Source organism: Lithobates pipiens, unplaced genomic scaffold (assembly GCF_037356315.1).
Source record: "Lithobates pipiens isolate NorthernLeopardFrog02 unplaced genomic scaffold, aLitPip1_a1.2 Scaffold_10, whole genome shotgun sequence".
In the NCBI taxonomy this organism is placed as follows: Eukaryota; Metazoa; Chordata; class Amphibia; order Anura; family Ranidae; genus Lithobates; species Lithobates pipiens.
The window spans coordinates 33,814,789-33,829,023 of record NW_027507686.1 but is presented as its reverse complement, the minus strand read 5'-3'; the positions used below and the strand labels follow the sequence as shown (position 1 = coordinate 33,829,023).

At 44.0% G+C, this 14,235-nt stretch overlaps 1 protein-coding gene across 5 annotated transcripts in view; it reads left to right on the top strand.

Moving 5' to 3' along the window:
* Window positions 1-12,543, top strand: part of MTSS2 (MTSS I-BAR domain containing 2) — a 94,919-nt gene extending 82,376 nt beyond the window's left edge. For 4 of the 5 annotated variants that reach the window (XM_077453527.1, XM_077453510.1, XM_077453520.1 and 1 more), the window contains one exon: window positions 642-12,543. In XM_077453527.1, coding sequence (XP_077309653.1) covers window positions 642-1,426 — 785 coding nt within the window. In that variant the 3' untranslated portion in view covers window positions 1,427-12,543. The remainder of the gene's footprint in view (window positions 1-641) is intronic. The other variant, XR_013262550.1, reaches the window with a different exon arrangement.
* The last annotated feature ends 1,692 nt before the right edge of the window (window positions 12,544-14,235 follow it).

The window sequence follows — 14,235 nt, the reverse complement described above, 5'->3', positions numbered from 1 at the left end:
CAAGAGGCAGACTAGTGAGGGAGGCTACCAAGAGGGAGACTAGTAAGGAAATCCACCAAGAAGAAAGTGAGTGATGGAGGCGACCAAGAGGGAGAAAAGTGAGGGAGCTCATCAAGAGGAAGACAAGTGATGGAAGCGACCAAGGTGGAGACAATCAAGGAAGGCCAGAGAGGGAGATGAGGGAGGGAGCCATTAAAGGTGACTGGTGAAAAAGGCCACTAAGAGGAAGACCAGTGAGGAAAACATGATTAAAAAAGACTAGTGAGCCCTAGGGCTGTGCTGTACAGATTGGTGTGGAGAAACTTGAGTGTCTGGCATAAAGCCCTGACCTCAACCCTACTGAACCCCTTCTCATAAATTAGCACAAATTCCCACAGACAGTCTGCAAAATGAACCTTCCCAGAAGAGTGGTAGATGTTAAACTCTATATTAATGCCCATGGTTTTGGAATGGTATGTCCAATGAGTTCATAGAGATGTGATTGTCTTCAAACGTTTGGCCATACAGTGTATTTGTAAGGGGAATCAAGCATTCATATCAGATGATATAATGTGAGTCTTTCTCATCTTTGTATCTGCTGAGTATGATCTGTAATTATGTTCTATAATGTATACTTGGGTGAACTCCTCTTGTTTTCACAGGTTCTGACTACGACTGTTACTCTGTGAATGGCGACGCAGATGGGGACGGCTCTGCTGACTTTGACCGATCCTCCACTGTTCCACGTAGCAGCAGTTTGGCCCAGAATTACCGCCGTATGCTTCAAACCAAGCGTCCGGCTTCTACAGCAGGCCTACCTATTGCAATGCCTCCTGCTGGCTCTGCTCCACCACCACCACAAGCTGGCTCTACCCCTGGTGTGGCAACAATACGCCGCACTCCATCAACCAAGCCCACTGTAAGACGCACTTTATCCAATGCTGGACCCATTCCATGTCGCCCTCCGATTGTGCCAGTAAGAACCCCCACTGTGCCAGACTCTCCAGGAGGAGGGCTGGGAGGACGTTCCCGGGTGGGGAGTGAAGAGTGTGTTTTCTATCTAGGAGGGGAAGACGGGAGCCCCCTTGACTATGCCAAGTCATCCCCAAAACGTCTAAGTCTCCCAAATGCAGCCTGGGGAGGAGCAGGGGAGATGTCTGTCTATGGCGGTGGAGGAGGGGATGAAGAAGACATGGGAGGAGGCCTTCTGGCAGCTAATCGACACAGCCTGGTTGAGAAGATTGGGGAACTTGTGGCAGGGGCTCACGCTCTAGGGGATGGCCAGTTTCCCTTTCCATCAGCCCCTGACAGGAGTCAGATTCCCGCCCCGGCAGGCGGAGGGGGTGGATCAGAACCACCGGCTGGCGATATGCTGGCATCAATACGCAGAGGGGTGCGGTTACGTCGGACCCAGACAAATGACCGTTCCGCTCCCCGTATCTTGTGATTTGAGTTGGAAGGTTGCTAGGATCAAGGATTGGTGCTCCAGATGGGGAGGGGAGTGACATATACTCTGATGCAGGAAAATTGCAAATCTAGAAACCAAGGGGTAAACATGCAGCTGTATCGTCAACCACAAGGGTTACATTTGGTTCCAGACCAAAACGTCCGAACCATTCCATGCTAGTCGCATGCAGACCAAAACCGAACACACCATGTATTTTCCATTTGTGAGAACAGCATTGCTGGAGTGATCGAGTAGATGGTGTGTATGGTCCAAAATGGAATATTACTGCTTAACATACAATTCTACAAGCATCATCTGATTGGACTGAGGAACACCCCTGAGGTTCACAAGTCAGGAAACTGTCACCTACACAGCCGGATAACCACAACCAACACACAAACCGAGACAGAGAGATAACCACATCTGTGTAGGAACCTAGCATGGCTTCTGTATTGTCCGTTGATGAACAAACACCCCCCCCCCCACCCACCCAAAAAAAAATCCCAAAATATAGTGGGCCAGAAATAGTCAAATAATTACCAGCTGATATCCAGGAGGACTTACCACCAATAGTAAATGTACAAAGAATGGCCCCTCTTTGTTCTGCTCTTATTACATTCAACTCGAGATTTAGGGTGCTAAATATGAATTTTAGTTATTTGTAACATTCTGTGGCATTATTTTCTCGTCTGCTGAATTTTTCAATGTAATAGTTACTCATTGTCTTGGCAGCCATATTGCGAAGAGAAATGGATGATCCATGAATTATTCTAGAGAGCTGGAACAAGTACCATTCTGGAAACAGTGATCATTCTCTCTGTGGTCCGGCTTGTGTGAGATGCTGGTCCAGGCAGGTGGTGACACACTGATCACAATGGTGGCCTGAGCACTACTACTACTCCTGCCTTCCACAGAACTTGGGACCCTTATTCCATACCTATATCACGTGAAGCCAATGCTCAATTTGTGCCAAACAGAAGATGTTTCAGACACTAAGCAGCTGCCAGGTCAATGCAGCTGATCAATACACGGATTGTGACAATGACCAACCCGTCATGGCAGAATAAAATGCGAAAAACCAGTTGGTTGAGACTGCTGTACAAGCACACTGAGGCAAGGACAGCAGCTCTGGGGACATTGTGTTGGACTAACGGAAAACCTGCCTCTGGTCCTTTAATCACTGGAGCTTCACAAGAAAGCCTCAAGGAGATGAATTGTTCTTACACATGCCTTTAATGATCACAGAGGCCTCTATGACAACCTCCTTCAGATCAAGCCTTGTGTTATCTCAGTCCCAACTCTCCTCCCCCTCCCTGCTCTATGCCAGGCAACAGGCAGCATGCACTTCAACCACTGAACTCACTGCCACCAACCAGCCACCGATCACTGCATGCCACACAATCTGCTGACATCTCATCCAGTAATACTGCAATAAGGCACATCAGTCACACTGATAGCCTATAGGAAATAGCACTTAGGAAAAAAATATATATATTTTAGAACCATTAATTTAATGCAAAAAGTGACTCACTGTAGATATTCTAAGCTTACCCGTTGCTCTAAAACGAAATCTTATTGTGTAAGGTGCAATCCTTCACAAGGGACCCCCAATCCAACCCTGGGCACTGCCATTCCTATAAAATAACACAAGGTGGCAGTAGAAGGTCAACATTTGTTTGGTAGATTAGTGGCTGATTCCAACCTGGGGAGGGGGGTCCCACTTATTGCTCTGACATGTTTCAGGCATTGTTCATGACTGTAAAATAAGAACAAATGACAGCCCATGAAACATCTTTCAGGTTACTTTACAGCCACCTGGAGATGTTTTTTTGGATGGGTTATTTAAGGAAAATTATGTATGAAGAAGGATCCCTACAGATAGAGGGTGATTTCACAGACTTAAGATGTAAAAAATTAACTATAGAATGATTTTTTTTTTCTCCCACATAGGAATTGAAAAAAATAACTATATCTCCCTATAGATTGTAGAGGTCAGAAGTGGAGATTTAGCAGTGAGCGGATAGAAGATATTTTTACCCAGCTACTGGCTGAGCCAATGGCAGATAAAAGAAGAATATTGCTCACAAGGAGACTTGTGACATATGTAGCTATCTAATACCACCTGCTGGTTGGGTGGAGAATTGCAATGAGCTCTCCCATTGCAACATTGTAGCAGAAATTTAAAAGATTCTTGTTAAATTTAGACTTTGTTCATATGTTTCCTGTAATGCTAAATAGATGAACTTATTTACAGCACAGAGAAGCACTTTCTAGGATATAGGGGCTTGTTTACACTTGCGGAGGATCACTTTTGACAGGCAGCTGGGAAACAATATGTTGCCCCCTCATCCGCTTATTTTAACCCTGTAAAGCCTGCACCACTGCGTTGTAACCCCATGCATTGCACATGGTTACAGGGCAGTTGCCACGCAACCCCATATACTTAAATGGGTTATGTTCAGCAGCAGTACTGCCAGCCAGGTGCAACAGGAAAGATCATTTTACTACTGCCGCAAAGCATTGTGACCGAAGCAAGTAGCCAACCCCTTACAGTCATTGTGTTATATTAAGGGATCGGTCAGGGGGTGCTAAAACTTGGCCCAACTGCCTTGTTTTTACCACCCCTCAACCGCAAGTGTAAACTAAGCCTAGGAGAGGCTACTGGGACCAAAGTGATGCGCTGCAAGATTACTGCATTACCAGTATAAAATGTTTGCAAAATTTTACCTATTAAAGCCCAACTCCAGAAAACACACAAACTCTACCATTGTAGCCACCCTCCTCACTTCATTTCTAAGGTTCTCCTGGCCATGGTCAAACTCCTGCATCCTTTATGCACAGTCCAGGGTTAATAGCCCTGTGTTGTATGTGATGGCACCAAGAGACCCCCCCCCACAGCCCAACGCACTGGTGGGAGACGGAGAGCACCAGAGCCAGCTGGAGTGATTGATCTCACCATAGGTGTGCACAGATTATTGCATTAAGGTGTGCACCTCAAAGCTCAAACAGCACTTCTCTTATGCCAGAGCTGGTAAGAGGGATATCTTTTCCATCTCCCCGCCTACACAGAGAGTGATAATGCTAATGCGCACAAGGTGATTAGGGTGTGTCCAGGCACACCCTGCGTACCCTGTGCACACGCCTATGGATATCACCTGTTCAGGTCTACCCAGATCGAACAAGCATTTAAGTCTTGCAGGATGGGGGAGAAACCCATTGTAAGGATAGAGTTTGTCTAACTTCTGGATGTGGGCTTTAAGGATAAAGGCCTTAAAGCTGGCCACACATGTAGCAATTTTCAGCCAGTTTTTTTGAGCAACTATAAATTGCAACTATGATCGTAAATCAAAGTGAGCACCTCCCACCTACATGGCGATCGACCACCTGAATTAAAAGATTAAATTGAATCAGGCTTGAAGCCGGAAAACTCTACAGCAATTTTGTCAATTTGTCCACCTTAGGCAATTTGATCCCATTTCTTTGTGATTGGTCAAAGCCACATTTTTCTGCCTTCGATTGGTTTGTGATTTAAAAAAAAAAAAAAAAGTGTTCCATCAAGTTGCTGCATGTATGGGCAGCGTTTGAGTTGGGCCCTATAATGGTCCCGCTGGCTTTTACTTTGATATGAGCAAAGTTTGGCAGCCTCTCCTAATCTGGAAAAATAATCACTGGTTTGTGTGAATGGACCAATCCGATCGTCTGTTTCACTTACAATATGACTTTCTTGTATAGAACAAGTGTGATTCTATAAATCCGCTACAGAAGCCACAATTCTCAAAGCTTTCACACAAGGAGAAGAGCTTTATTTGAACCATGTGACTTGCATTTTCAAATCTTATTGGACGCTGAAAATAACTGTCATTAAATAATGATTCTTAGCCCGGTGTGTAAGCTTTATGAACTGAGACTAAAGTATCTCTAAATAAAAAAAAAACAGCAAAAGATTTTTAATCTTATGTGTAGAAATAGATATATGGCCTTTTCTGGGCAGAGTGCAGAATCCCTTGAATGGGTTGCGGATCGAAGCACACCAGAGTGACATGATGGTCCAGAAATGGATGGAAGTAGCTTTGTATACGGGGGAGGGTATAATGGAGGTTGAAGTATGTGAATATTACGGTGATACAGGGACCTATGGATGATCTTTCATATATGATGTGCCAAAAAAGACAGAATGTCCTTTTATTGTGTGATCCAGCCAGTGAAGTGTCATAGTCACATAACATTCAGTGGCATCCATTATATTGTATGTTCAGGGCTGTGCCAAAGGGGTAAAAAGAATAGGTGGCCGCTGTGGGAGAGGGGGTGCAAAAAGGGCAGAACCTACACCCTATACTGCTAAAGTCCTTCAAATCACATGGGGGTGGGAAGGTGGGTGCATATTGGGCTTTTTACCATAGGAGCTAAAGAACCTTGTCTTGGCACTGAGTATGCTCATGGACAATATTGTAAACACAATATAGGTGGGGGTGACATACATTCTACCATAGCTGGCGTTAGTTTGTGGGGCATGCCACACATCCGTATTCTGGAAGCCCATCCTCCTCACTCTCTGTAAGGAGTAAAACCTGCCTCACCTCTCTGGAAAGTACCTGAACAGCAGAAAACCCCCTCTACACATTGACACTGCCAACACAAGGTCATGGAAATACACATGCACAGTAAATGCAACTCCTGAACCCATCCAGCTTTCAGAGCACAAATAACTAGTGTATACAGGTATTTATCACTGGAACCTCCATTCCAAGCAGAAATGTATGAAATCATGTACATGAGGTGGCCAAGGCACTACTGCACATGTGCAATGTATCCCCCCAACACAATGAGATCTATGACTTATATTGGGCACTGTGTAAGCAAACTTTTGTTCCCTTTTGATTTGCTTTACCCTCCAAACAATAGAATTGGAAAATCAGCTTGATGCCACTGAGAAGGAGGTCAGGAGCAACTTAGAAAGATGTCAGGAGCAGCTGAGAAGAAGGTCAGATGCAGCTTTGAAGGAGGTCAGGAGGAGCCGAGAAGAAGGTCAGATGCAGCTTTGAAGGAGGTCAGGAGTAGCCGAGAAGAAGGTCCGATGCAGCTTTGAAGGAGGTCAGGAGTACCTGAGAAGAAGGTCAGATGTAGCTTTGAAGGAGGTCAGGAGTACCTGAGAAGAAGGTCAGATGCAGCTTTGAAGGAGGTCAGGAGTAGCCGAGAAGAAGGTCAGATGCAGCTTTGAAGGAGGTCAGGAGTACCCGAGAAGAAGGTCAGATGCAGCTTTGAAGGAGGTCAGGAGTAACTGAGAAGAGGTCAGAAGCAGTGGAGAAGGAGGTTGGGAGCAGCTGGGAACAAGGTCAGGAGGATCTCAGGAGGTTGGGAACAGCTGAAAAGACGGTCGGTCTGGAACATCTTGAAAGTAGGTCAGAAGCAGCTTCCAAGGTGGTCAGTAGGAGCTGAAAAGAGGAGCAGCTTAGAAGAGGTCAGGAGTAGCTCAGAATGAGGTGAGGAACAGATTAGAAGTGATCAGGAGCAGCTGAGAAGGAGGTCAAAAGCAGCCAAGAAAGAGGACCGAAACAACTGAGGAGGTGGTCAGGAGAAGCTCAGAAAGTCAGAAGTAGTTGAGAAGGAAGTCAGGAGCGGCTCGGAAGGTCAGGAGCAGATCAGAGGGTCCGAAGCAGCAGAGGAGGTCAGAAGTTGCTTGGATGCATCTCAAATGCCAGCTGAATACACCTAAAAAGCTGTTGCATTTGCCCATCTGCACAGTCCTTACTTTTACCATATTTTTCAGTCCCCTTTATTGGTATCAGTGCACATTTCATATGGTTTTGTTCCTGCATGAGATATATGTGAAATACCTAACAGAGGTCAGACAGAGACCATCCCCATGACTTAGCTGAATGACCTTAGAATGTTGCAGTGTATGCTCCATAGAAAACCGTATTTGTTAGTAAACTCGCCATATATATGTGCTGCAGCCTGTCTAAACACATTAGAAAACTCCATCAGGATGGGATTTGGTGATTCGTGTTTAATGTGCCAGCATACTCACATAAGCTTCACATAATCAGCAAGGGAGGAGGAAGTTTTGAGGGAGATGGCCAAGTTTCCAAGGTGATGATGAGGCCTCTTTTACAAAGCAGAGAAAAGAAGGAGCCATACAAACAGAGTAACTCTAATTTTATTCACTGGAGAGGGGGGGCTGTTTCATGATAAAATACCAGATGGGCCCCACAGGGCCCAAGGTCTGCCCTGCACCAGACAAAGTGTGAAAGATCCTATTATGTGATGAGGAGCTCATGGTACTTGAAGTGAGAAGGTTCAGAATGAGGAGCAGGTACATTCCGTGTCTCGATCATCATATGTGCCATCAATAACTCTGTGATGGCCATCTCCTGATGCAATTCACTTTTTGTTTTGTGCCGCTTGTTTTATCGGTGAGGTCTTTTAACCTTCCAGAGAGCTGAAGAGAGAAGCTATAGATGATACTAAATCTAGTGAAAGTACAAATCTACACCTTGCTGAAAATACTCAACAAGATGATGACGTTGTCTTTGAACACATACAAGCCAAGAGAAAGTGGAGGCCCTCTTTATTTGGTTGCAAGTGAATGAAGGTCAGGAAAGTTTCAAAGTTGTGGGTAGTGCAAGTGATCTAGAGACATTTAGGTGATTGATTGTATGGCTGTTCCAGTAATGTTCTACCAGTCTTGGGCATGGATGTCCATAATTCTTCCTGGGTCATGAAGAGTCATAGTTCACACCACACACAGGCCAGGTATATGGCTATATCTGTGAAGGTTCTCATCTAGTAGTAGTTAATCATATTCATCTGAACTTGTTTTGTAATATTAAAGCTGTTTCGTCTTTCAGTCAGTATGCCAGGGATGTTCCACACACTCAACGGAACTAAAGAAGCTACTTGGATGAAAGGTGAAACATCTTTATTATTACAGGTCAATTGAAGACTAACCACTATTAGCCAAGTCTTTGGCAAATCAAATCACAAAATATCTAATGTGAAAATATTTAGGCTGCATCAACTGGCTTAAATAAAATGTATGCGGTCATCATAGGACTGTGTGTGAGGTCATCATAGGACTGTGTGTGAGGTCATCATAGGACTGTGTGTGAGGTCATCATAGCACTGTGAATGAGATTATCATAGGACTGTGTATGAGGTCATCCTATGACTGTGTGTGCGTGAACATCATAAGCCTGTGTATGAGGTCATCTTGTGTAAGGCTAACGTCCACGTTTTTAGGTTTTCTCAAATACAGCTGGCTCCTAAAAATCCTGCCGGTTCCTGAACTGGGCGGAGTATTTCCTGGATTCCAGATTAATGTGTCCACCCCTGGTGTAAGATCTTCATAGGACTATGTAATAGGTCATCACAGGACTGTGTGTCTGGGGTCATCACAGAACTATCTAAGAGTTTGACATAGGGCTATGTATGAGGTCATCATGGAGCTATGTATGAGGTCATCAAATAATGTGTATGAAGTTAAAATAGGACTATGAATGCTGTCATCACAGGATTGTGCGTGAGGTCATCATATGACTATGTATGAGGTCATCACAGGACTGTGTGAGGTCATCATATGACTATGTATGAGCTCTTTGTAGGACTATGCATGAGGTCATCATGGGATTGTGTATGAAGTTGTCCTAGAACTATGTATGAGGTCATCACAGGACTGTATATGAAGTCATCATAGGACTATGTATGAGGTTGTCTCAGGACTGTGTGTAAGGTCATCACGGGAGTATGTATGAGGTCTTTGTAGGACTATGTATGAGGTCATTATAGGACTATATTATGAGGTCATCACAGAACTGTGCATGAGGTCATAATGGGACTATATGAGGTCATCATAGGATGTGTATGAAGTTATCATAGGACTATGTATGAGGTCATCACAGGACTGTGCATGAGGTCATCATGGGACTATATATGAGGTCATTATAGGATTGTATATGAAGTTGTCATAGAACTATGTATGAGGTCATCACAGGATTGTGTGTGAGGTCATCATAGGACTATGTATGAAGTAATCATAGAACCACTTCCATCATTGCTTGCATAATCTAGAATTTTAGTACACACGCCTAACAGTAGTTTGTACAGATCAGGCCATATACACAAGTGGCCAAGTTTGTGATGCCCAATGTGATAGCCTTATATTTTTTGGGTGTGATCATTGTAAACCAAACCTCTTGTTATACTTAAGAAGACCTTATTTAGATCCCAGGGATAATAAAGAATACATTTAAAAAAAACTGTCTCCATGAAAGTGGGATATAATCTGTTTCCAGTATTAATAGCAAAGGAATCTATTTGGCTTGTAGGGGACCGGGGAAGTATCAAGGAATTAAAGTTAGATCAGAAATAACCAAATTGTTGGCCAATGGTTTGGTAGGCTGGTTGGGATAATTGAACCCTGGTGACCTGGAAGTTTGGGAGATTGGCCTACTGGTGATGGAAGATTAGGATTCAAGTGACCAAAAAGATTGGGAGATTAGGACTCAAGTGACCAGAAATATTGGGACGTTGATGGCCTGGAAGATTTGGAGATTAGGACCCTGGTGGCCTGCAATATGGGAGAATAGGACGTTTGTCACCAGGAAGACTGGGTACTGTGTGACCAGGAAGCTCCGTACACTTCTGATGTGTTTGGAGAGTCTGGGGATCCTAGTGGATGGGTTTGGTTACAAGCTGTGGTGCACCGATGGAGGAACAAATGATGGCTCTTGTAAGGTTTCCTTTCACACGGGGCGGATCAGTTCTGATCCGCCCCGTGGATGTCCGTTTGCTCAGCGGGGATCACTCCGCCGATCCCCGCTGAGCAGGGAGATGACAGGTCTGTCTCCGCACACTGCACAGGGACGGACCTGTCACAGCGCCGCTCTCCCCTATGGGAGATCGGATGACGACGGACCGCAGTGCCCGTCGTCACCCGATCCGATCCGCAGACGGATGGAAAAATAGCTTTTTCCTCCGTCACACTTTTTCGGATCGGAGCGGGTCGGATGTCAGCGGACATGTCACCGCTGACATCCGACGCTCCATAGAGCTCTATGGAGCACCCGTTCAGGTCCGCCTGAAAAACTGACAGGCGGGCCTGAACGGCACGTTAGTGTGAAAGGGGTTAGTGTATGATTTCAGATCTGGGCATATACAGGGCTCCAAGGATTCACTAACAGTTTTCATACCCCAAATCACACAGAAACTGATACAGTCCCAAGAAAAGGATTTGCTGTAAAAGAGGCAGGTTAAGGAAGTTGAAATTGTCTTTATTTTTAATTTATAAAGGTTTTAAAGCTGAACTTCAACCAAATGCAACAACATATTTAAAATAAAATTATTATTAAACGTTAGAACGAGTTTGAATGCCTGACTCTATCCTGATGTCAGCTTCTTATGATCTTCTGTATAGCAGCGCTCATAGGTAGAGGGTCGATGGTCTAAAGTCCAATTGGAGCTTCAATATTATGCACAGTGCTGTCAGTCAATAATCTGAACAGGTTGACAGGAGGAGAGATCAGAGTGAGGCCTTCATCAGTATGCGCATCTCCTTTATGGTCCAATCAATCACTAAGGGAGGGTCAGGTACAATAATGTATGGGCTAACTACGGTGGAGAAAATGGAAGTGACTGATCTGGTTATATTTTCTGACAGGACTGCCTGTATCACAGGACTGGCTGAGCACAATTACAATTTCTTCTTGGGTTAGGATAGTTCAAGCGTATATATATTTAAAAGACAGTATTTTGCTATTTGCCTGGAGTTCAGCTTTAACTGATTTTGTATGGGTGATTTCTGGTCATGCTACTCACACAGGATAAGCCCATCCCCCTCTCCATCACTAGTCCTACTTGTACATGACTTCCATGACATGGCTGTGATAGTGTCTGACATCACAGTGATGTCCTGAGTCAAGGCTGACCCCTGGCACTGCAATCGCAGGATAGAGGCATTCCACACTCGAGCGGGCCTAAAACACGAGACTTCTAATTAAACAAACTTTAATTGCTGAGAATATAGGCAATAGGGCGTCTACCTCTCTGTGCACCATATTAAAAAAATAAAATGAACACCACTATTCACTACAAACTAGTGACATGGCCGTGCGTCTCTCTCTGAGGTCATTTTACTTGTCTATGTATTGTCAATGGCAGTTTAATATGGAAATCATTAGTCACAGATTGAGCCGCCTCCACTGAGTCAGTATATGGCCTGTATGACGTTCCTGGTGGGAGTGTTATTCCAACCAATGTGCCGCCCATGATTCACAAGCCCCGCCCTGGCGGAGCTCTGTATGAGTAAACACTAGATTAAACAGGACCTCCGCCCTCCCCATAGGAGTGTCACTGTTTTGCTAGTAGAGCATAACACTGGCTTTAAAGGGGAAATCTTTGACCATTTTGGGAACTACGTAAAGCGTTAAAACCAATAATACCAGTAGATAAGCTATGTTAACCAGTTTTACCAAGAGCTATGCATTACACAAGAGCGGGATGGAGTACCCCCCTTGGTGATAGGTAGGCTACCAAGGAAAGGCTAATGCAAGCACAATACACTCCCCTCGCCCTGTCCTCTCTCCACCTCTCTCTTTTCTTATCTGGCATTGTGTGGGAAGGCTAGGAATCCCGTTTCCTTTCTATTAGCTCCCTCTGTGTGTGTCTAGTACACAAAGCACTGTTGTCGTTGTACAGAGAAGCCCTATTTACACTGGATATGTGTGTCTACGTTTGTGTGTGTAACTTTCACATGCCTATATCTCTAACCTATCTGGCTAGATGCCACCGTTTGCTTACTTTCCATGTTTTTTGCCTCATTTTTGTATGATGTAAGGGGGGCTCCCGCCTCCACCACCAACTGACGTCTCACTGTGTCTTTCAGATGTGCAAATGTTTTTTCTGCTCTTGCCGTTTACTGTTTTTTCTACATTTTTTTAAAGTTATTTTTGAGTTACGTTCTCTTCCTCTACTCACTCATGCCTTTTTCTTTTACTTTTTTATTAATTTAAAAGCCAAATGATTCTTTTTTATAGTCATCCTTATTTTTCACTCACAATCACGCTGATTGGTAACTCCGCACTGTGAAGATCCAGTATTAATAAAACTTGTACTGTAATAAATCGTCTCTGTGATTTTTGTGTGTGTGTGGGGGGTGGGTGGGAGAACCTTGGAGGACATGTACACTTATTAAGGTAGGGTCAACTTCCACAAAAAATTTACAATTTGGGCTCACGAAAGCTTTTTGCCACAATGTTGAGGTACTGACCTAGAAAAGTGATCCTCAGCAGTGCTGAGATGTCCTCCCTGTTCTCCATGGCTGGCACTTCCACCTTGATCAGGTCTTCTTCCAGGTTCGAAGTCTTTGGCCACCTTGATTGGATGGACCAGGATGCACATGGGAACTAATTACTTTGTCTTGGTACAGAATTATGGTGAAGCTGTGACTTCCAGAGCTCTTGCTGTAGACCAGTGATGGTGAACCTTGGCACCCCAGATGTTTTGGAACTACATTTCCCATGATGCTCATGCACGCCGCAGTGTAGTTGAGAACCATGGAAAACGTAGTTCCAAAACATCTGGGGTGCCAAGGTTCTCCATCACTGCTCTAGACCAACCACTGCTTTTGCCACAGAAGAAGTCCTTTAGTGACGAAACCGGTAGGGCTGAGTTACATATCCACGTCATCACGATTACCTGGAAGTGCAAGCGATCACTATTCTACTAATTGGATTTGATTTTATGCTGAATTGATTCTTGGAACATGTAAGTGCAATACTTTTAATAAAGTCAGCTCTTAAAAGGTTTTACACTATTGGGGCTTATCTCTTCATTGGGGTTATATCACAGGCTATGACAGCCTGAAGCAAGAGGATTGTTGCCACATCCATGGATGGTCTGGAGCGATTCTTTCATTTTTTCCCCTGCTGGAACAGTAATGGATGAGACACATTAGCCTTTTTTGACCTCCCGTAATAGGAGGTCAATGCTCTCTGGTAAGAGTACATCCATATATGTGGTGGCGGAGAAATCCACAAGGTGGAAGGATTCTGCCTATGCTTGGAATACAAGATTATTTTCACTTATTATCACAATCTTGGCACTTTTTGTTTGTGTTATTAAAAACACTTAGGAGGTTATTTACAAAAGGCAAATCCACTTTGCACTAAAAGTGCAAACTACAAATGCAAAGTGCACTTGGAAGTTCAGTCGCTGTAAATCTAAGGGGTAGATCTAAAATGAGGGGAAGCTCTGCTGATTTTATTATCCAATCATGTGTAAGCTAAAATGCTGTTTTTTATTTTCCTTGCATGTCCTCCTCGGATCTACAGTGACTGCACTTCAGTGCAATTTCAAGTGCACTTTGCACTTGTGGTTTGCACTTGCAGTGCAAAGTGGATTTGCCTTTCGTAAATAACCCCCTTGGACTCAATGTTTGAGTAATCTGATCTTAACGCAACACTTTTATTTATGATATAAGCTATTTCTAGGTTTGCCAGGCTTCACAAGTTTGTTCCACAATTTCAGCAAGTCTCCATTGCATGACTCCAGATCAACTTTCTTTGAAAACATGACCATTGTATAACAGATGTGTCTTACTTACTCATTACTACCATAACCAAACCTCCAACTGCTACGTGCCCCTTAACTTAACCCCAGAAAATGAGACCACACCAATCTGGAGTAAACATTGGCCGTAGCAGCCAATTATCTTTATTATGAAATATTAAAATAAAATTAACATAAATTAACATAACTGAATGAAGTAATAAGCCACCTCCTCCATTAAACTCTTCCCGTTGGTCTTTGCAGGA